The sequence below is a fragment of the Oryx dammah genome, unplaced genomic scaffold (assembly GCF_014754425.2).
Source record: "Oryx dammah isolate SB20612 unplaced genomic scaffold, SCBI_Odam_1.1 HiC_scaffold_29, whole genome shotgun sequence".
Lineage (NCBI taxonomy): Eukaryota > Metazoa > Chordata > Mammalia > Artiodactyla > Bovidae > Oryx > Oryx dammah.
Genome location: NW_024070213.1, coordinates 49496136 through 49520561, shown reverse-complemented (window position 1 = coordinate 49520561; position 24426 = coordinate 49496136). Strand labels below are relative to the sequence as shown.

The following is a 24426-nucleotide window of genomic DNA, read 5'->3' as shown; positions in this document are numbered from 1 at the left end:
CTTAATTAGGTGGAGACCTGCTCACCCCTGCATTTGAGCTGATGAACCATAGCAGGTCAGTCATTTCCTGTGTGTAGTCATACATGTAGATTGTTGCCTGAGTCTGTAATGTAAACCAGGAAATCCTATTTTATGTGAACCAGAAAAATCCCTTCAAAGTTTGGATGGTTCCAAATGTGTACAAGAGCCTAGTTCAGTGTAGACTATTTTGCAGGCTGTGAAAAATACTTGCAGCAGCAGAGTCACTTCAGAAGTGTTCTGCTCCTGGTAGTTGATTGAATTGTTGAGTTGCTTTTTCTACCAGAGATGTGTAAGTAGCAGCTATCTGACCGTAACTTAGTTTATCACTAGACTCTTTCTGTAGTGGTTCTCCTGTTATTTATATACTAGTAGTCTAAGGAGGCGGGGAAGAATTTTATTCTATTTTATCATTGTACCCAGGGAGTTACTATAATTCTTTTGGGTCCAGTTACTTAGGTTAGTTATCACCTTATCCTCTATTAGATACATAATCACATTCTCTTCTGTTGCTGTAGCTATGCAGTCCAGCCTTCATCTACATCTGTAGATGGTTTCAGTCAGTTCACTTCAGTCACTCAGTCATGTCCGACTCTTTGTGACCCCATGAACTGCAGCACGCCAGGCTTCCCTGTCCATCACCAACCCCTGGAGTTTCAGACTTATGTCCATTGAGTCAGTGATACTATCCAACCATCTAATCCTCTGTCGTCCTTTTCTCCTCCTGCCTTCAATCTTTCCCAGCATCAGGGTCTTTTCCAGTGAATCAGTTCTTTACATCAGGTGGCCAAAGTATTGTAGCTTCAGCTTCAGCATCAGTCCTTCCAGTGAATATTCAGGACTGATTTCCTTTAGGAGTGACTGGTTTGATCTCCTTGTAGTCCTAGGGACTCTGAAGAGTCTTCTCCAGCACCACAGTTCAAAAGCATGAATTCTTCGGTGCTCAGCTTTCTTTATAGTCCAACTCTCACATCCACACATGACTACTGGAATGGTTTGGTAGTTCTGAAATTCAGCCACTGTGCTCAGCATTAGTCCAGGCTGTGTAGTGATAATAATATAAAATTTTGCTGATATCATCAAAGAAGTCATTAATATCTTATGTGCTTCTTCTCCCCAGCTCACTTAGCCCCCCCACCCCAACCAATCTATCTTTCTGTTCTTTAAACATGCTCCACTCATTCTTGTTATCTGTCTATTTGAAATACTCTTTCCTGGAGAGCTGATATTTTATTTATTGTCATTTTTGTTCCCCTTCCCCAAAGGTAAGCTTCATGAGAGTCTTGTCACAGCTGGACGCTCAGCCTTAAGACCAATATTCAGTCTTTCAGTGGAATTTTTTGGTCTTAAATTTTTTTTTTTGGTTGAATGGATAAATATATTGGGGAAACAAAAAAGATATAAAATTAAGTCCTAACTTGTATAGGCACTCTGTGAGTGATATTGCACTAGAGGAATGAAATAAAACCTTAAGAAACCAGGGAAGCCTGCTTGGAAGAGGTGGGACTTGATTTGACTTTGCAGAATAGGTAGGATTTGGATAAGCAGAGAATGGAAGGGAGGGCACTTTTAGAGCAGTACAAAAACATAGGGACAGAAACGGGCTCGGTGCATTTTAGGGCAGTGAGAAGTCCGTCCTGACTGGGTCAGTAGTTCACATTGGTTGCAGAGTGTTGGAAGTAAGAACTGTCAGGATGGGAGGTGGGGAGGACAGAGAGGCAAGAAGGCCTCAGAACTGAGAAGAGGCTCTGGAGCCCAAAGACCCCAGGTCAAATCCTGCTTTCATCATTTATCAGCTGCATAACCTGGACAACTTCCTGAAACTGTCTGTATCTTAGTTTCCTCAGCTGTAGAATGGAAGAGTAGTTATAGAACCTACTCAAGATTACATGAGTTAATATATATAAAGGGCTTAGAGCAGTGCCTTATTGTCTAAGTATTCAATGTGCTATTATTAATACAGGGAAAGACTGCCATAGACTGGTATAGAAGGAAGGAGCCAGCAGTAGAGGGATGTAACTTAAGGCTGTCGTCAGGAGTCCGTGAAGTGAGAAGGTTGTTGGTGAATGGTGGAGGCATTGACATCAAGGACCCCTGCAAGCCAGTTAGGCTGAGGACCTGCTACAGGTGAGAGAGGTAGGAAGTGGAAGTGAAGCTGCTCAGGCGTGTCCGACTCTGTGACCCCATGGGCTGAAGCCTACCAGGCTCCTCCATCCATGGGACTTTCCAGGCAAGAGTACTGGAGTGGGGTGCCGTTGCCTTCCCCAGGGGATCTTCCCAACTCAGGGATCAAACCCGGGTCTCCCGCACTGTGGGCAGATTCTTTACCCTCTGAGCCACCAGGGAAGCCTGGGGGAGGTGGCAGGAGGGAGAGATGAAAATGAATCCAAACTGTTAGAGCCTAGGAGAAAGGTGGCGCTAGTGGGAAGGGATCTGCCCACAGTGCGGGAGACCTGGGTTTGATTCCTGGGTTGGGAAGATCCTCTGTAAGAGGGCACGGCAACCCACTCCACTATTCTTGCCTGGAGAATCCCATGGACCTAGGAGCCTAGTAGGCTCCAGTCCATGGGGTTGCAGAGTTGGACACACCTGAAGTGACTTAGCACAGCAGGAGGAGACTGGAAGGAGCTGCTACTCCCTCTGAAGGGAAGGTGGGAGGATGCCGGTGACCCAGTATCCTCTTGGATGGACCGCATTTGACGTGATGTGAATGACAAGATGTGTGGAAACACCTCTGCGCAGACAGTTATCTCTGGCACGAAAGGATTAGGAAGTTCACTTGTTCCAGCCCCCCAGGATCGATGTTGCAACCACGTGACTGGTTCATGAAGGTGACCCAAGAGAGTTATTCAACTCTGCCATGAGCCACTTACAGCTCAATAGAGACATAGCTTAAATTATAGCAGCTAAATGTCAATGTGTTGCCTTATGTCTGTACTTATATAGCGGTGTTTATTAATTTTTATCTACTGAAGGCATAGTATTCGGCAAGGGCAACCTGTAAGCAAAGAGATTTTCTCTTAAGAACATCCACGTTCATTGACATAATTTTATTTGTGACAACATGGGTTGGACCTAGAGGATTAAGCTAAGTTAAATAAGTCAGACAGAAAAAGACAAATATTATGTGTTTTCACTTATATGTGGAATCTAAAAAATGACACAAACAAATCACTATAATGAAACAAAAACAGACTCATAGGTACAGAGAACAAATTAGTGGTTGCCAGGTAGTGAGGGGGACTTATGGGTGAAATAGGTGAAGGTATTAAGAGATGTGTGTGTGTGCCAAGTCGCTTCAGTCATGTCCAGCTCTTTGCGACCCTATAGACTATAGCCTGCCAGGGTTCCTCTGTCCATGGAATTCTCCAGGCAAGAATACTGGGATGGGTTGCCATGTTCTCCTCCAGGGGATCTTCCTGACCCAGGGATCGAAATGGTGTCTCCTATGGCTTTTGCATTGCAGGCGAATTCTTTATCGCTGAGCCACAGGGAAAGCTCCATTATTAAGAAGTTGAGTTCAGTTCAGTCGCTCAGTCGTGTCTGACTCTTTGCGACCCCATGAATCGCAGCATGCCAGGCCTCCCTGTCCATCACCAACTCCCGGAGTTCACTCAGACTCACTACCAATTATACAATAAGTAAGTCTTATGGATGTAAGTCAGCACAAGGAAAATAGTCAATAATGTTTTAATAACTTTGGTGCATAATCTATAAAAACGTTGAATCTTATGTTATACCTGAAATTAACATAACATCGTAAGTCAACTATACTTTAAAAATTTTACCTTTTTAGAATACACTGATCTGAAATTTTTTCTCCACTATTGAAGAAATGACTTACGATTCTGTGTCTCTTATTGGCTTATTGAAAAATAGACATTGCTGTAGATGAACTAAAGAGCTGTTGTTCTACTTCTTTTGCCAAATTGAGCTGATGACATAGTTTTAGAACTATTATGTGTCAGAGGAGACATAGCAAGCTGTCAAAATTAAAGGGAGCTTTTTTTTTTTTTTCTACAATTATGTTTACACAATTCTCAGAGAGATGTTTTTCTTTCATAAAACAAATAAAGAGTAAAACGTTCCTGCATATTTTTATTATTTCCCATAAGAGCCATAATCATTTATATTTCTGATTTGTGCATCTTCAGTGCCTTTTAGAAATTCTTCATGTGCATAATTTTATTTTCTGGTGTATGTGTTTAAGTTATCACTACTCAATCTGAACAAAGAGATGCGATTTACTATGTAATTTAGCGATTCATTTGTTTGTGAGCAGTTTCAGTATATTACATCAGCGCTATGAAGTGCATAGAGAACAGGGATGAAAAAGGCATTAATAGAGTGTTTTTTCAAATGTACATATGTATGTGACCTTTCTTTTAAAAGAGATAAATATTTTTTTTGTTAAAATTTGGCATGTGTAAGGAAATTCATAAAAATAAATATATGACTCTGAACCATATTGAAAATGTACTGGGCAGTACAGGGCAATCTTTTAAACTTATAAGACTTATTAGATTGCCAGTAAACATCTGTCTATAGGAACCAAGATGTTACAAATATCTGCTTAATATCACTGAACTGATGTATATTGCAGCTGGCTTTATCATGCACTAGGAGTAAAATTTTGTCTGTGTTTGCAGAATATGTGACATGTCGTATTAAATTTAATTTTTCCTCAGTATTAATTTTGCTATGTATTTTTTTTCAAAAGGGAATTTCTGCTTTTGGAGAGGTGGAGGAGCACAGGGATGAGAAGTGTATTGGGTTGAATGGTCACCTCTAAAAAAGATACGTTCTCATCCTAATTTGGAATGTGTGAATATTGTCTTGCTCAGAAAACGAGTCTTTGCTGGTATAATTAAGGATTTTGAGATGAGGACACCATCTTAGATCATCTGGATAGTCTCTAAATCCTAGATGATGAAACATCTTTGGAAGAGGCAGACAAGGAGAAGACAGACATGGAGAGGAGGTGATGTGAGGACAGGGGTAGAACAGAGAAGGCACAGACTGGCCACCACCCACAGAGTGCCAAGGAGGACCCACTGTCCCGTGATGCTAAGAGACCTGGACTGTGTTCTTTCCACAGCCTCTGCAGGGTGTCAGGACCTCCTGACACCTTGATGTTGTACTTCCGTCCTCCAGAACTCCGAGAGCACATATCTCTGTTGTCTTAAGGCATTTAGCTTGTGGTGATTTGTTACAGCATTCCTGCAGACTAACACAGAAGACATTTTTCTAATTGTTCCTGGAATGAGATAAAATCAGAAAATCAGAAAATGAAGAGTTTACAAACAATACCTGCAGTGTGAATAATCATTTACTGAAGCAGATACAGCACCGTTCAATCTTGGTGTGATTCATACAGCATTTCAAGGCTGTTCAGAGCCTCAGTTATTTATAGGGGTGCCCAATTTCTATAAAATGTGAAGGTTATCTGAGAGGGTTTTCCTTCCTGGATGCCATCTGCCTCTCCAGTTCTCTGACACCACCCAGTTCAATTCTGATGCTCATATGTGGAGTTATTGTCTATCACCGTAGGTTTGAGTGCTGAGTCGCCTGAGATGGTCTCACTTCAGACACCAGTAGCAAGTATTGGGTCCCCACCTTACTTGCACTGCTGTCTGACTTGACAGCAAATTTGGGGGTTCTCACATCCCCCTCCTCAGATCTGACAGTTTGTTAGTATGACTCAGGAAGGTACTTTCCTTCCTGGATTAAACGTACTAGTTTATATAAAGGACACAAATGAACAGCCAGATGGAGAGGTACAGAGGTCATGTTAAGAGTCTCAGGCATAGGGGTCTCTGTCCCCATAGAATTGGGGTGTGCCCCCTCCTGGCAATGGATGTTCAACTCAGAAACTTTCTGAACCCTGTCCTTTTAGTGGTTTTTATGGAGGTTTCATTGCATAGGCCTGATTGATCAAATAATTGGCCATTGGCGATTAACTTGATCTCCAGCCCCTCTCTTTTTCCAAGAGGACAGGGAGTGCTGTTGAAAGTTCCAAGCTTCTAATCAAGCCTTGGCTTTTCTGGTGACCAGCCCCCATCCTGAAGCTACCTGGGGTCCTGCCAAGAGTCACCTCATTGGAAGAAACAGGCTCCTATCACCCTTATCTCAGGAAGTTCCAAGGGTTTTAGAAGCTTTGTGCCAGGAAGAGGGAATGAAGACCAAATATCTTTCTATGATTCCTCAATATCAGATTAATTTTTTAAAATGTTTTAAAATGCATTTCCTGTACATTTTTAAGTGCCTGAGACTCTTGACTTTGGGACTCATGAATACAATTTTAAAATCTTTTGATGAAAGTAAAAGGTATAGACTTCGGTGGCAGTCCAGTGGTTGAGTCCACGCTTGCACCACAGGGGGCGTGGGGTTGATCCTTGGCTGGGGAATCCTGCATGCCCCACAGTGCAGGCACTTCCACCAAAAAAATATATATGTATACACAATCACGGTGAAATGAGGCAATATTGTGAACAACAATTTTCTAAGTGTTAAAGAAACAGTTGTATTCAGAAGGAAGTGTTCTTTACATACCATAACCACTTACATTTTTTTGTCACTGGAACTGAATATGATACTTTTCTGAGAGCAGACCTTTACCTCCCACTTCCATTTTTTAGGAAGATATTTAAAATTATAATGATCAATAATACAATTTTGGAAAATAGTCATTGAATTCTAATTTAGATTTATATATTTTGTGGTGCTTCTTTCCCACAAGAAACATGGTTACCTGCCTTCCCTTGTGTTAATGTACCATAGCTATGTTTAAACAGTAGAGAGGCATTTTGGCAGGAAATGAAGTAGTACTAACAGGGAAAAATGTTCTACCCCAGGGGCCTTGAAAGAAGTAGCTACACCACTATACATATTTGTTTAATAAATGATGAATCTCATGAATCATAAACACAACTTAGAGCAAATGGGATTTTGCCGCTATTTGAATTGTTCTAGTCAAAGTATCTTTTGCATAAATTATCTAGAGAAGAACTCTCCATCTGGTTAACTGTAATCAATGTCTAGACGAAATATGATTAAAATGTTGCACTGAGGGTAATCAGAGTTTTCCTTCTCTTTCTAGTAATTTTATGATTTTATACTTTTGCAAAACAGATATTTCATATTTTATATACCTAGAAATTCGGATATTTTTGCTGGGAGTTTCAACAATTACAGATTTTGTTTTTCTTTTTTTCTGAGAAGTTGTATGTCAGGGAGTCATGTTCTACCTGCCCTGGTTATAGGCTTATCATTACTCCCTTGCTCCTATGAAGGTGTATGCTTTCTTCCCTTTTAGAAAGATGAATGTACATTATAATCATATCTTCATATCTATAGGCTTGATGTATATACATCAAGTCAGTGTTTCTAATTTCTTGGCCTCCGTCACCACTGCAGTTGTTAAATAGATGGTGCCCTTTAAGAGAGGTACATTTGTGAACATAAGAAATGGCCTGCTGATTTCCTTCTGGAAGGTAACACCTGGCATCTGCCTTGGGCCTGCTGGGAAGTTAGATGGTGAACCCAGCAGGAAAGAGGCCGTAGGGGTGCCTGGAGTCAAGGTGAAGTGGATGCAGGGTTTCTGGTGACTGATGGAAACAGATGCTGAGGAGACAACATGTGACTGTTTTGAAATGAATTTCACACACACGCTTATTGTGGTTTGTCTTTTCCGGTGCCTTTGTCGGCCCAGGATTAGAAGCTGAAGCAGAAGGATCTAGGGACTGTCAAATAAAATCCTGGAGCAGGAATTTTACCTGGGTCTTCTGCCTTCCAGTTCCATGCTGTTGTTTCCCTACCACCCTGCTGCCGGCCTTCAGAGGCAGTGAGGTGGCTTTGTCCACTCTGCCCTCCCCTTCATCTCTACCGGCCCAGCGCACGTGGCCCTCACATCATGACCGCTGTCTTCTTTCTGTGTGATGTCCCAGAATCTGTTCTGATGCCTTCTGCTCTCTCCTCCCCTGAGCACTGCAACCCCCAATCACTCCCCATCTTTTTCCATGAAAATGAAACTAAGAAAACGAGGATATTTATTTTCTTTTTAGACTTTCTCCCAGATTCTCATGCTTGTTTTGATTCTGAAATAAATTTCCATTTTTATGAGTTTTTTGGTGGCACTAATCTTTTGTTTATTTTTTCCTGTCGAACTCTCCACTGTTATTATGTTTAAGATTTTTTTAAATTTTAGGATTTTTTTTTTTTTTTTTGGTTTTATGATCTCAGATTCCAAAGCCATTTTTATTTATATAATCTTAGTGAGAGTTGTGAAACAGAAATATTACTCTCCCCTGAGTAAAGACTCTTAAGTTTGTTACAAAGTTCAGGTTTGGTCAAAACCTTTAAAGAATTTATTTGAGACATAGTCTTTTTTTAAATTCATTTTTAAATAATTTTGTTTATTCATTTTTTGGCTGTGCTGGGTCTTCATTGCTGCTCAGGCTTTTTCTCTAGTTGTGGCGAGCAGGGCCTTCTCTATAGTTGTGGTGCACAGGCTTCTCATTCCAGTGGCTCCTCTTCTTGGGGAGCAAGGGCTCTAGGGCACCCAGTTTTCAGTAGCTGTGCTCCAGGGCTCTGGAGCACAGGCTCAGTAGTTGTGGTGCACAGGCTCAGTTGTTCCACGGCATGTGGGATCTTCCCAGGTCAGGGATTGAACTCATTACCGCTGTACTGGCAAGCAGATTCTTTACCACTGAGCCATCAGGGAAGCCTGACACATAGTCTTGATTATCTTTATTCTTTTCTTTGAATTTGCAGTATTATAGGTCCTAGATTAATATCTCTTGGATAAAGTTCTTACAATTTTGGCAATAACTCTTCTTGCAGACTTGTTTTTATTTTGTAGCACGTTTTCCTTTATCTTCATACCTCTGTGACTTGTACAGGAGTTAACTCCCGCTTCATAGATAGGAAAATTGAGATACTAAGGAAAATGTGACTGCTAATAACAGTGATGCAGTGCAGGAGATCCAGGTTCGATCGCTGGTTTGGGAAGATCCTCTGGAGAAGGCTGTGACAACCCACTCCAGTATTCTTGCCTGGAAAATCCCATGGAGCATGGCAGGCTACAGTCTATGGGGTCACAAGAGTCAGACACAACTTAGTGACTAAACCACCACCACCAATAACAGTGAGCTATTTTTATGTGCCAGACTTGGTTCTGTTTACATCTTTTTATAATTAAAAAAATTTTTTTGTTGGCTATGCCCTATGGCATGTGGGATCTTAGTTCACCAGCCAGGGATCAACCTGCATCCCCTGTAATGGGAGAGTGGAGTCTTAACCACTGGACCACCAAGGAAGTCTCAATTTTTAAAATGTATTAATTTTTTTTTTCTTTTACTGAGGTGCAATTGACATATAACGTTATATTGTTTTCAGGTATACAGTAAGATGATTCCATATTTATATATGTAGTGAAATCACACAATAAGTCTAGTTACCGTCTGTCACCATACATAGTTAACTTTTAGGATTTACTGTCTTGCAACTTTCAAGTATGCTGTATAGTATTATTGACCTTAGTAGCTGTGCCGTACATGACATCCCCATGGCTTATTTATTTTAGAACTGGAAGTTTGTATATCTTGACTTGCTTCACTTGTTTTGCCCATTCCCCAACTTGCCTACCCTCTGGCAACCACCATTCCTTTCTCTGTATCTCTGATTTTTTTTTTCATTTGTTTTGTTTTTGAGATTGCACATATAAGAGAAATCACACGGTATTTGTCTTTCTCTGATTTATCTTGCTTAGTGTAATTCTCTCAAGGTCCGTCCATGTTGTTGCAAATGGCAAGATTTCCTTCTTTTTTCTTCATGTGCATGAGTGCATGCTAAGTCACTTCAGTCATGTCCAGCTCTTTGTGACCCCATAGACTATAACCCATCCATGGGATTCTCCAGGTAAGAATATTTGAGTGGGTTGCCATGCCCTCCTCCAGAGGATCTTCCCGATCCAGGGATTGAACCTGGGTCTCTTAACGTCTCCTGCATTGAACGATGGGTTCTTTACCACTAATGCCACCTGGGAAGCCTGCTGAGTAGAATTCTATTCTATTATTCTATCCTCCTGTATCTATATCTCACATCTTCTTTATCCATTCATCCATCGCTGGAGTTAGGTTGTTTCCAATCTTGGCTATTGTGAAAAAAGCTGTGATGAACATAGGGGTGTATATATCTTTTTGAATTAGTGTTTTTGTTTTCTTTGGATAAATGCCCAGGAGTGGAATTGGCAGATCATATGGTAGTTCTATTTTTAATTTTTCTGAGGGACTTCTATACTGTTTTCTTAGTGGCTGCACTGATTTACATTCCCACCAAGAGCGTGCACTGGTATCCTCCTTTTTCCACATCACTTGCCAACACTTGTTATTTGTTGTCTTTTTGAAAGTAAGCATTCACACAGGTATGAGGTGATATCGTGTGGTTTTGATTTGCATTTCTCTGATGATTAGTAATGTTGAGCATGTTTTCATGTACCGATTGGCTATCTGTATGTCATCTTTGGGAAAATGTCTATTCAGATTATTTGCCCATGTTAAAATCAAGCTGGTTTCTCTCTCTCAGCCTCTCTTTCTCTCTTGCTGTTGAGTTTTATGAGTTCTTTATATATTTGTAATATTAACCTCTCATATCAGATGTGTAATTTAGAAGTATTTTCTTCCGTTCAGTAGGTTGTCTTTTCATTTTGTTGATAGTTTCCTTTGCTGTGCAGGAATTTAAAAAATTTGATGTAGTCCCACTTGTTTAATTTTGCTTTCGTTGCCTTTGCTTTTGGAATCAGATCCAAACATTAATTTCTAAGATCAGTGTCAAGTAACTTACTGCCTATGTTTTCCTCTAGGAGTTTTACGGTATCAGGTCTTACATTTAAGACTTTAATTCATTTTGAGTTAATTGTTGTGTATGATGTAAGATAGTTGTTTAGTTTCATTTTTTTGCATACGACTGTCCAGTTTTCCCAAGACAGTTTATTGAAAAGACTATGCTTTCCATATTGCATATTCTTGCCTCATTTGTTGTAAATTAATTGAGCATGTATGCGTGGGTTTATTTCTGGGTTCTCTATTCTGCTCCATTGATCTGTGTGTCTGTTTTTGCCAATAACATACTGTTTTGATTACTATAGCTTTGTCATGTAGTTTGAAATCAAGAGCATGATGCCTCCAGATTTGTTCTTTCTCAAGATGCTTTGGCAGTTCAGGGTCTGCTGTGGTTCTGTAGACATTTTAGTATTATTTGTTTTATTTTCTTGAAGAATGTCATTAGTATTTTGATGGAGATATATAGATTTTAAAGAACTTCATGGTAACTTTTGGAAAAGATATTTTTATTTTCCTCATTTGACATGAGGGAAGTGAACTTATAAGAGGTTAAATGATACTTAATTCCATGTAGCTTTTAAAGTTGGAACTAAGTTCTGTTTGTTTAAGTAAGGATATTAGGGGGCAGAAGTGCAGATGGAACTGTGTTGTGGGCAGAGAATCTGTGATAAGTGAGAGGACTGGGGTCCAAAAGAGATGGGTTGTTTTTGACATGTGGGTGGGAAGCAGAAATGAGAGGCTTCAATAGCAAATAGGATAAGAGTTAGAAATGAATGTTACTCCTTTTGGATCTGGGCTGGCATCTTTGAGACTTCCCAATTCATTTAGGATGTCGTCTCCATTTTGTCATGTGACTTTGCTTTACTTTTTGATTAGTCCGTAGTGTAACATAACAGTTCCATGTAGGTACCAGCTTAGAAGTCGTGTGGCTTAGAAAAGAAGATATTTCTCAAATTTGTTACTGTATCTGTAAAATTAGCAGACTAGACTGGGCTGTCTTATAAAATTCCTTTCAGAATCAGGGCTTTATAGGAATTGTTAAAAATGGACAGAATAAATTCTAAACCTAAGATTTGGCTTTTTTATGATTTTTCTGCTCTCCTTTTTCTTTTGTGAGATGATCTTTCAAAAAGTCATATTCTCAACTCATCTCTTGAAGAAGTTATTTTAGTTGGATATTGGGCTTAAGATTTTTGTACCAGTGTTATCAAGATAATAAGAAAATATCTTTTTTTTTTTTTCTTTCAGGCCCTGCAGGAGCAGCTAAAGATGTGTAAGTACTTAATATTATGATTTTCTAAACTGTTTCTGAGGAAGACTCTGTTTTCATGATTATGACCTTTAGATATGCAGGTTTGGCTGAAAAGACATGGAAGTACTTTCTGTACTGAACACAAATCAAGGCTCTCATTTGATTTGTAACTAAAGTGCTATTTGAATAAAGGGATTATTTGTGGCTTTTTATTTTAGCCTTTCAGTTGCCCTAGCACTTTAACCCAGAACTTTATGAAAAGGAAATGTTTAATTGTGTTTCCATCCTAGCTTGTGTAGAGATTTCTTCTAATTGCAAGCCTGTGATTACGGCAGAATTAAGCACCTAGCTTCTATGACTATGCAACATCTTAGAGTTTAGCCCATTGGGAGGGGTGGGAGCCAAGCATTTACTAAAGACACACTGAATTGCTTTGAAGTTGATAAGTAGACATTTGAGTGACTGTATATGTCCATTCAAGGTAATCAGTACTGATTTGAATTTTAGACCAAAGGACCGTTTGAGGGTTTCCATCATGCATCTTCTTTGCATCTTCCTACCTTGAATCTAGGTATAGATAGGACATTGCAGTAGTTCACTCTTTAAGAGTGTTTGTGGCACTGGGAACTATATTCAATATTCTGTAATAAACCATAATAGAAAGAATATAAAAAAGAATATATATGACTGAATATATACATATAACTGAATCACTTTGCTGTATTATACATCAGAAACTAACACAACATTGTAAATCAGCTATACTTCAATTTAAAAAGAGATAAATAAAATGCAAATATTCTGGGGGAAAAAAGTGTCATTTAGGGAGCTGGGTAGTGAGGGTGGAGTAGGGAAGGGAGAAGGTAGGGATGAAGAGCCCCCAAGGAGAAAAATAGAAAAAAGAGTATTTGTGGTCACTCCATGGATTGTGGAACCAGCCTCTGTCCAAGCTGCTGCAATCGGTTTGGAGGTCAAGACTGATGGTGCCACACACGGACCAAGAGGGCAGGAGATGTGTTACTCACATAATGAGGCTTTCTAGCGAGTGCAAGCTGGTCTCCTAAACTGGTCCATTCAGTTTGCATGAAGGAGGGGGTAAGTGGCTTTGTTTCTTATTATGAGTGGTGCTGAGGGTGGGTGTGGGTGGTGGGCAGAGGAATGCCTGGCTGTCTCCTCCCTGTTGGCATACATGGAGGAGTTCACAGGTTTTTTTTTAGGCTTGCACAGTTGTGGGGCAAAAGGATCAGTGGGACTTGAAAGCTTTTGTCACAAGAAGAGTCAGGCATTTTAATATATATATTACAAAAAAGGAATCCAGACAAGATTAGATTAGGGCTATAAAGTTTGGGGAGGATTAAATAAGCTTTTTATATGGAACTTGAGGTACAAAGGAAGCAGTGTAGAGTACTTCAGTCTCCTGGTTGCAGTGGTTGAGTTTATTGCCAAAGCATCTGGCAAGAGTGCGTTCAGCATCCTTATGTGTTCCTGGTATGGCAGTGTCTCCATCTCTCCTTCAGTCTCTCCCTTCCTTTTCTGTACGTTGTTGCCAGGTTAATCCCCTGCCCTTTCAGGATCTCTGCTCCCAATTTTAGATTAGTCTCCATTGCCCATGGGATTGAGTCCAGAATCCTTTGCAAAAAGGAAAAGGCCCAGCCTTTAGGAGAAGGAAGCCCTGCAGTCAGGGAGTGACAAGGTCAAGGACCCAGCTGGGAGCTGGGTGCTCTGAGACCACTCTCAGGGTCTCATACTGACTTCCTGATTTTTGTCTTGCCTCCTTGATTTGTTTTTGCTGTTCCCTCTGCCTGGAATGGTGAATTCTGTCTGTAAAAATTCTGTCTATTCTTCTTGGCTTATATCTTATCCTTTATGAGAAGAACATCCCTGACCTCTCTGTTAGTTGTGGTATCTCCCTCTTCTGAACTCTTACAGCAGTTTGGACTTTTTTCCACTGGGAATTGAGAGAAGTCCCCTCTAGTTCATAGTATCATGTTGGGGACATAGCTGGAGTGTAACAAACGCATCTCATAATTTTTCTTTAAGGAGAGATAGATTGCATGACTTCTTCTAAAGGTATGGAAGTTTCTAAGAAGATTTAGTGATGGCTTTTTGGATGTTTTTGTCAATATTAACTTCTCCAGGATATGAGATGCCATTAACTATAACTACTTTTAAATTGTTTATTTATTTTTTATTTTTGACTGCACCAGGTCTTTGCTGATGCTCCGGCTTTTCTTTAGATGTGGCAAGCGGGACCTACTCTGTAGTCGAGGTGCAGGGGCTTCTCATTGTGGTGGCTTCTCTCGTTGCAGAGTACAGGCTCTAGGGCATGTGGGCTTTAGTAGCTGCAACTCAGTAGCTGCAGCTCCCAGGCTCTAGAGCACAGGCTGAATAGTTGTGGTCCAGGGCTTAGTTGTCCTGTGGCATGTGGGATCTTCCCAAATCAGGGATCAAACCCATGTCTGCTGCCTTGGCAGAAATATTCTTTACCACTTAGCCACTAGCAAAGTCCCTTAACTACTTTTTAAAATCTTGAATTCATTAGATTTAAATGTCCTGTGACTTTGTGTACCTTATAAGTTCTGTAACTAAAAGGATATAATTTTATTCAATAAAGAAAGTGAAAGTGAAGTCACTCAGTTGTGTCCGACTCTTTGTGACCCCGTGGACTGTAGCCTGCCAGGCTCCTCTGTCCATGGGATTCTCCAGGCAAGAATACTGGAGTGGGTCACCATTTCCTTCTCCAGGGGATCTTCCTGACCCAGGGATCGAACCCAAGTCTCCTGCATTGCAGGCAGATGCTTTAACCTCTGAGCTACCAGAGCCTTTTAAAAGTAAATTGGTAGATTTAATTGGAAAAAGTTAAAGAAAAGTATAGTGTTTTTTCCTTGCACAAAAGGTATACTCAAACTATTTTTTTAAAAAGCAGAAGCTGTAGATATATAAATCTTGACTGTCATATTAGAAGGTGTCATGAATGAAGGAGGAAACCAAGAAATTAAGACAATTTAAACTTTTATTGTGAAGATTTAAATTTTTTGTTTTTGTTTGTCATCTAAAGAGACTGACCCCAAATTAAAAGAAGTGGCCAGACTCACATCATGGATGCTGAGAGTACAGAACTTCAAATAGGACACACAGCATATTATATAGACCATATAAAAATCTTTTGAGGGGGGTTGTGATTGTTTTTATAAGTCAGAATCATTACAATTGCTCCTTTAATATATAATAAAAATCAGTGCTCTAGGGACGGTTTGGGATTTTTACAGTATCTCCCTTTTACTATTATTTGCCTGCTTTGTATAGTCAAGAAACCAGGATATAATAAATAAAATGATATTTTTGCCCTAGAGCAGGTCAGTATCTACTGGGGACCAAACTACAGTGTAATAAGTGCTAATTATTAAAATAGTCAAAATATAATGCTAGTCTGGGTCTTGAAGGGTGAACAGGAGTTTGTGTGGGGAGGGGGGAGGGGAAGAGTGGCAGGGCAGGGGAGAGAACACGAAAAGAGGCCCATGGGTACCAGAGAGCCTCATGCTCTTCTGGAAAGTCAGCCAGTATTCCTGGAGCCTGTGGCACAGGCTCAGACAAGTGGAAGATGAGGCTGATGGGCCGGAACCAGCTGTGAAGGGCCTTTGGTGGCAGGCCGGTCACGGTACTTGATTTTTATATGCATTCAAGAGCCATTCAGAATTTTAAGGTGGGGACTTCCATGACTGTGTTTGGGCTTTAGGGTGATGATTCCCAGGGCAGTGGGCTGTGTGAGATGGGGGAGGGCTGGAGGCACAGAGCAGTAGTGGGGCTGAGGCCACGAGAGGGTCAGACAGCAGACAGGACGTGGGAAAGGAGCAAAGGCGATGATGCATTCAGGGCGCACCTGGAAATGTCATCGATAAGACCTGCTGAACGACTGAATAGGGAAGGAAAGGAAAGGAAAACCTGAGGTGAAACGATAGCTGTATTGTTTCAAACTCGAGCCAGGCGAAGGGACGGCTGATGACTCAAAGAGGTCACACGAGCTAAAGGGAGAAGAGAAGCCATTGGACGCAACGCGATGGCCACACTGCTCACTGCGGGGTGTGGTTCCAGCTGAGTGGAGTGAGTACCAGTGGAGTCAGCGTGGCAGTGAACGAGCAGTGAGGGAGTGACGCCTGGTCTTTTGTTTCACAATATTAGGTGGTAAGGGATGGAAAAACGCGGTAGCTTAAAGAGGAAACGTATTTTGAGAAATATATTTCTGTTATAAAATAAATACTAAGGAAATGTGTAAACCACAGAAAAGCATTTAAAAAAAGAATCAGCTATTATTCTACCATGAGAGACAAGAGACAATCAGCATTAATATTTTACATAATTTTCTTCCATTTCTTTGTGATTCTTTCTGCCTGATTGTGTGGATGGGCGATTTTATATATTGAAGTTTGATTTTCTTTCTCTGTTTATTTTTACAGAGGAGATGGGGTGCACCGACAGGTGAAAGTATAGGAACTAGTAGAGTAAGAAAAGCTGAGGGTGGTTTGGGGAGGGGTTATCTGTGTGAGGGAGGGAATAATTGATGGATGTAGATTCTAAAACATGCAAGAAGGATCAAAAACATAGAAGGGTCACCGTACCAACTTGAGGTAGGAAGAAAGCATGAGTAAAGATATATGGAAATTTAATCATCATAAGACAGACCTACATGTATATCAGGGAGTGAGACTTTGTTTTTCTCACTCCCTCTCATCAAAATTAAACCACAGAGCCCTCACATGCAGAACAAAATAGAAGTGAATTCAGCTTGATGACAATCGACTGTTTTCACAAACCTGAAAGTCAACCATGCTTTTATTTTATTTCAGTGAATTATCTTAGCTATTTGGCACAGATAGGTTGTGTTGGGATATTTTTGGTTGGAAATGGCAAAAGCCCAGCTTAAGTTGGCCTAAACAAACAAACATAAAGGAATTTATTGGCACGTGTAACGGAAAAGCTCCAGGGGTTCAGCCTTAGTCACAGCCGGATCCAGGTGATCGAATGACAGGAAGAAACTCTTTCATCTTTGCTTTCCTGTGTTTGGCTCCATTCTGAGGCAGCTTTTCCTCAGTGGTGATGGAGATGGCCAGTTTTTATCTCATCGGCTTAATTCCCATGAAAAAAGAGCTTCTCTTTCCCTGAAGATTGATCAAGTCATAGCGCTAGGCTCTCCCTGGCCAGGACATGGGATCAGGTGCCCCTCTCTGAAGCAGTCAGTGTGCCAGGGGAACATGGGTTTCTCATTGGCCAGGCCTTGGTCACGTGCCAACTGCTGGAGCCAATCAGTGTCGCTAGCCTCACCCAACTTTAAATAGTGGCAGAGCAGTGGTTCCCACACCAAAGAAAAATTGGGATGCTGTTACCAAAATGGGAGAGAATTATAACGGGGCAGGCAGAAAAAAAGCAGGTTCTCCATGTAGGTCAACTTTCATATTATTTCAAAATAATCTTTTGATTTAATTTTTATTGGAGTATAGTTCCTTTATACTGCTCTGTCAATTTCTGCCGTATAGCAAAGTGAATCAGCCATTTGCATACATATATCCCCTCTTTTTAGGATTTCCTTCCCATTTAAGTCACCACAGCGCACCAAGTTGAGTTCTCTGTGCTATATAATAGGTTCGTGGTAGTTACCTGTTTTATACATGGTAGTGTATATATGTCGATCCCAGTCTCTCAATTCATCTCACCCCTTGATTTACTTTTCAGTGTGTGTGTGTGTTTTACAAATATATTTTGAATAAAAACAGTATTAAACAAGTTGAATCAAATTTAATGTTTGCTGTTGAAAATAAAAGATCATAGCCACTCAATTTAAACAAGGTTATTCAAATACTTCTTTCACTTAAAACTTGTAAAGTGATATTTCATTAAGATTTTTCTTGACAAAGCAGTTTTATTGTTATGGAAGGTAACAGCTATAGAGAAAAATATCTTGGAATGAGTTACCATCAAACCTCAGTCTTTTTAAAAAGCTGAAATTACATATCTCTGGTCTTGAGTTTCCTTGGAATCCTTTTTAAATTTCCCATGTCTAATACATCTGTGTCAGCTGAGCCCTCTCCTAATTAAAGATCTGAGTGTATCTGATAACTTTGTTTCTCCTCTGTGAAGTGGCATGCAAGGCTGATTTCTGAGGGTGAGGTAGCTTGCTGTTGCTGCTGCTAAGTCGCTTCGGTCGTGTCCGACTCTTCGCCACCCAATGGACTGCAGCCTACCAGCCTCCTCCATCCATGGGGTTTTCCAGAGTACTAGAGTGGGTTGCCATTGCCTTCTCCGGAAAGGTAGCTTACTACTCAAAAATTTTACCCATTTTCTGGGGTTAAGAGAGTACCTAGCGTTGAAAAAACCTGCATTTTGGAGGCAGAGAGACCCGAGTTTAAACTTCTCTCCACCCTTTACTGTGCACGCGTGCTCAGGTGTGTCTGGCTCTTGGAGACCTCATTGACTGGCTCCTCTGTCCATGGAGTTTTCCAGGCAAGAACGCTGGAGCGGGTTGTCATTTCCTTCTCCAGGGAATCTTCCCGACCCAGGGATTGAGACTGCGTATCCTGCATTGGCAAGTGGATTCATTACCACTAGTGCCATCATAACACTGGGATGATATTAACTGTTCAAGGTAGCCATCTTCATCATTATCACCATCATTCTCCATTTTAATAGCATACCGTAGAGTGAATTCCAGTACTTGAAGTACATCGTCTAACTCGCTACCCCGATAGTGTGATGAAGACAGTAGTGCTTTTTTATTTTACAAATGGGGAGATGGGACACAGAGAAGTTAAGTAACCTCTTAAGGGTTAGGATGGTTATCGATACAGTATATTTAATATCCTAGCATAATACTTGGTATTATGTGTTGTCCCCTCCCTCATAAATTGTAGCCAGAATTACTAGGTGGTTTAAGGGTTGTCGAAAAGGTTTGGCGGTGCCTCTGTCATGAATCACTGCTGGGAGAAGCCCCAGTGCATCGAGGGCCTCGCTGTGGTTAGAAATCTCACATTCCCATTGGTTGTTCATCAACGCATGACTAGGTGTTCCTCGGTGGGACTCTGGAATAGGAACAGGCAGAGAAGCAGTTGGGCTTGTTCATTCAAGGACAGAGAGGGATTGGTGACCAGCAAGTATTGCTGAAATGTTTGACTACAAGGCACTTGCTGGAGAGAGGGGGAGGGGAAGCACTAAGGGGCTGATACAAGGGCAGAGCCGAGAGTGTGGGTGGACCGGAGGCTTCTTTGAGGTTGGGCGGCGGGGATGGGAGATCAAAGGAAGATTGTTTTCCCCCCAGGGAGTGGGACTGTCTACTCTAAAATATGAGAGGTGAAATAGTTGCCGGAACTAAGCTCCGTGGAGCACCCCTGGGAGTAAGTTATTAGAAGAGCAGTAAAAATTGTTGGGATAGAGGAAGTTAGCAAAATGTGAAGCAAGAGGTCGACTGAATGGTTTTCATGGGATTTAAAATTGCCCAAGATAATGATGGTGAGAAAGAAAACCTTTGAATCAGGGCCAAAATCTTCAGTGCATCCGGGGTCTGTTATGGCAAGGTTCTGATGCCAAAGAGGAGAATTTTGGAGTGAAAATAAAATTGACCTCAGCTGAAAGAGTGCTTTGGGGAAATTGGAAGTATTCTGGCTCCATCTCCTGTTTGGAGACACTGGGACAAGGGACAACTAGCTGCTTATTCCCTAGGTTTTGAGAAAAGTGATATATCAGGGGAAAGCAAGTTTCCTTAAGGAGGAAAGAACATTCCTGCCTGCCTTGTAGCAAAGGATACTTCTACAGCCAGTATTGAAATAATCCAACACTGTGTGCTTCTTAGAAGAAGAGCAGGAGAGGGGTAGGGAAATTGCAATTTAATTCTTGACCCATTAAATGCCATACAAAGAGCAAATGTTACTCAAGTTCTCCAGTAATATTATACATTCTGGAAGAAAGAAAGGGACCAACATTGGTTAAGGGGTCCGACCAAGGAAAGAGACTGAAAGCTAACTACTGTCCTAAGGCGTTTCGAGATTGTGAAGACATGAATGATATTACACATAGGCCCAAACAGTCAGTGATAAAACATTAATTCTGTCCAAAATCATTTGTAATTGAATGCTTGGTGGAATTGATTTGAATTTCTCTGAAAAGCAGGAGTCATCGAAAAAACCTCTTATAGAGAAAATTAAATGATTGCACTTTATTTGGAGGACTGTAGAGTGGGTAGAAGGAAACACTGTCAATTAATAAGCTTATTCCAAAGTCGATCATGAATGGTAACTAAAACTAGATCATTGGAGCGACACAAATGATCCCTGGAGGTTTTCATATTGAAATTGTACTGTTTACAAATCACAGCAAGCTTGGCTTCTTTTGTTACATTGCAAATAGCGAAAAAGAAAAGACTACAGACTGTTTTCTACTTCTTAGATCGTCGTTAATAAGAATAACACTATATTTAGAGCACTTTTCTTGATGAATAAATGAAAAATAAATAATTTCTTTGCCACGGAACTATGTTGTTCTGGAAGGCTCGGGAAATAAGAACTTTATGAATTTTAAGGCAACTGTAGCCACCATGCTTGAGGAGATATTAAGTGGAGTGGCTGGCGGCTGCCTGATAATTATCATCTGAGTTTGTTCTGGCAAATGCACCTAATGTATCCATGCTGTGGGTTCATTATTTTACCTCTGAAACCCTTCTGTTGGTCCCTGAGGACAGCTATTTTATGCAACCCAGAAACTAAGCAAATATAGTGATGAAAATATTTTTATTACCAAGTGCTACCTCATTCGAAGAGTTGACTCATCGGAAAAGACTCTGATGCTGGGAGGGATTGGAGGCAGAAGGAGAAGGGGACGACAGAGGATGAGATGGCTGGATGGCATCACCGACTCGATGGACGTGGGTTTGAGTGAACTCTGGGAGTTGGTGATGGACAGGGAGGCCTGGCGTGCTGCACTTCTTGGGGTCGCAAGGAGTTGGACACGACTGAGTGACTGAACTGACTGACTGACTGAAAAAGAAAAAAAGTAGTGGTTTGTATTTGCCATATAATTCAGAATAAGGTCTCTACGTGATCGTTGATAAATGGACTTCATAGTGGAATAAGAAGGGGCTTCTCTGGTGGCTCAGACAGTAATGAGTCTGCCTGCAATGTGGGTGACTTGGGTTCAGTCCCCTGGAGAAGGAAATGGCAACCCACTCCAGTATTCCTGCCTGGAAAATCCCATGGATGGAGGAGCCTGGCAGGCGACAATTCATGGGGTCAAAAAGAGTTATACACGACTGAGCGACTTCACATAATGGTATAAACTGATGAGAGGGTTTAGGTATTTGTTGTGGCTATTTAGTTTTATACAGGTACATGCACAAAATGGGCTTCCCTGGTGGCTCAGTGGTAAAGAATCTGCCTGTCAGTGCAAAAGATGCAGGTTCTAACATCCCTGGGTGGGGATGTGGGGAAGATTCCCCTCCAGTACTCTTGCCTGAGAAATCCATGGACAGAGGAGCCTGGTGGGCTGCAGTCCATGGGGTCGCAAAGAGTCAGACACGACTTAGTGACTAAGCAACAATGCACAAAATACGTTAATGAAGAAAGAACAGGCAGAGGAAAGCCAGCCAGCCCCAGAGAGCAACCGCAGACACGGAGCTGGTTGGAAGGCAGCTCACCTTCTGGAGCCTTGACTTAAAAGCAGTCCGAGCTTATTTATAATCAGAGAGAAAGTCAGTGTCTCTGGTTCATTTCGAGAAGATGTGCAAAGCTAGTAGGAAGCAGACAGGTGTGTAGTGACTAGCAAATCTGGTCAGTATAGACAGTCAATCTGAGAAGGGTTAGAAAAGAACCATGCTGGTTTCACCGGAAGTGGGCTAGAAGTATTTGGTGGAAACTTAGATATAAGAAAGTAGTTTTGAAACTAACGGTTGCTTTTTTTTTTTCTTTTTCTCACATGGCCTCAAATCAGGGCAACTTTGGTGAGACAGAAATCACTAAACACTATACCACTCTGCAAGGATGTGTCATTTTTAAACTATTAACTGCGAATTTAGCTTTTCAGCAGTCCCCAAAGTGGGGGAGATGATAGACTAGTGGTCTACCTTCAATCATGCTTGACTCTCCAAACATTTTTATTGATGCAGTGGCTGAGAATCTGAGTCAAAGCTTGGAAGCGGGTGACCTTACTGCAGGAGCTTATGGTAAAACTCAGTGGGTGGCTTTAACCTTTTCTTTCTCCTGGAACACCTGTCCTTTGATAAAAGAAACTAAGTCTTTGCTAACAAAAGGAGACCCAATGGTAATTAAATATCCAGTGTATTTTTATAAGCCTAGTCCAAAATTATTAATATGTGTTCCATGGTTCTTTTAGGAAGTGTTTTTTTTTTTCTGTGGTTTAAAAGGTTTTTTCCCCTTAGGATGGGATGTGGTCTTTTGTTTAAGTAATATTATGCTGTTACATTCTTTTCTCAAATATGATGTCACTTTCCACAAATTTTCAAATGCTGGGTGTGTGTGTTAGTCACTCAGTCATGTCCAGCTCTTTACCACTCCATGGACTGTAGCCTGTCAAGGCTCTGTCCATGGGATTCTCCAGACAAGATTACTGGAGTGAGTAGCCATTCCCTTCTCCAGGAGATCTTCCCAACCCAGGGATCGAACCCAGGTATCCTGCATTACTGGCAGATTCTTTACCATCTGAGCTACTAGGGCAGCCCACTTCAAATACTGTATATGCTCAGAAAGAAGACACTGTCTTGAAACTAGAGAAAGCAATATACCAATAGGCTTTTAGTCATGCTTCTAGAAAACAAGTTTATCACATAAGTTTACTCTGTAGAGTATTAGCTCTTGGGGATTTGAAAATGGAGGAAACTACTTGCTACAATTAATATAAGTCCTTTAGTACTATTTTGTCCTTTTACTCTTTGGACCCAGGGAGTATGTCTTCTTCTAATATGCCTCCTGGGCACAACTGTAAACTGGACAGAGCAACCCCAGCTCTTAGTTCCAGCCCCTCTCTCACACGTCTTTCCCGACATTGACACTGAGGCACACCTGGCCAATAATAGAGAATTTGAATTTGTAATTTTTGCCACCAGGTAAAATCAAACTATATTTAAATCGTGGCCTTTCCAGACCCTTAAAATTATTCAAATATGTGGTTGCCTATACCACTGAATAAAAATGCCAGCCTACCTGCTTCTCCATACTTCCCCCTCTTCTTCACTTAGTTGTAGAGGTCAGAAATCTGGGGGGGAGGTGGGGTGGTGGTGTGACTTTCTCAACTTGCTGCATTTGTCAAAGTAGGGCATTAGAACAGTGTTAGTTGGCAGGGCTTTCTGTTAGCTGTTTTAGATTCAGTCCCACATTTCCGGGAGAAGTCTGTGGGCATTTAGTCCCTGGTTAGATTAGAGACAGCTATTTTAGCCTCTTCTATTTCCCATTTCCTCTCTCTCAAGCAGAAGACTGGCCTACATTAGAATTGAGGTGGAGCTAACGAAGAACTGACTTGCTCTCCCAATCTTTGCCAGCCAGAAACTTTCTGTTTTCCTAGCAGGGCCTTTGGAATGGGGTAGACCAGCTGGGTAGGAGGCATGGAGTTGGGTCCCCTTGCCTGGGTGGTTGCCTTGTTAGGGGGTGGTTGTCTTCCTCAGGACCTGCTGCAACCAACCCTTACTGTTATTGGACCCAAAAGTAGATCAGATCAGATCTCAGGGTGCTCCCACGGACAAGCACAAAGTCTGGCCTGGGAGGAAAGAGCTTATACTGCTAAGTAATTGCAGGATTTTGTAAATTTCTTTTACCACAATCCTTGGGAACATGTGTAGAAATGGCTTCTAAGGATGTGAGACCAAGGAGGAAGGAGTGTATAAGGAGACTGAATTTATTATTTAACAGATTCTAGACTTAATAATTCATTTGCATGGCTGAGACTCTCAACAGTTTAGTCAACTTGGTTGATGAACTTTACCTGAAGGAGTTTATACTCTCACCAGGGGAGAACTTTCCTGGTGTGATGGGGAGGAGGGAATCCAAAGGTTTGAGGAGATAGGAATGCTGGTGTGGATTTTTCAAGTGTGAGCTGCTCCCCACCACAGAGGAGAGCCCCTTCCCCAGGCACTGAGCCAATTGAGAAACACATAGTGAAGGGAGTATCCAGGGGGGTCATTCTCTGTAACGTGGCTGTGACAGTGGGCGATGCTGCCCTTGAAATGGGTTCTTTGTTTCCTTGAGGGGACGGGATCCTAGAGGAGCAGAGGTCAGGAACTCAACCACCCAATCAAGAGGAAGGGGATATATGTATACTTATAGCTGA

The 24426-nt window shown here is 41.3% G+C and overlaps 1 protein-coding gene across 3 annotated transcripts in view; it reads left to right on the top strand.

Moving 5' to 3' along the window:
• The window catches only part of CUNH12orf75 (chromosome unknown C12orf75 homolog), a 45418-nt gene that overhangs the window by 5172 nt on the left and 15820 nt on the right, over window positions 1-24426 (top strand). For all 3 annotated transcript variants that reach the window (XR_005719918.1, XM_040234814.1, XM_040234813.1), the window contains exon 2: window positions 12108-12132. Coding sequence is in view for 2 of the 3 variants with exons in the window: in XM_040234814.1 (XP_040090748.1) it covers window positions 12108-12132 (25 nt within the window). In the remaining variant the exon portion in view is untranslated. The remainder of the gene's footprint in view (window positions 1-12107; window positions 12133-24426) is intronic.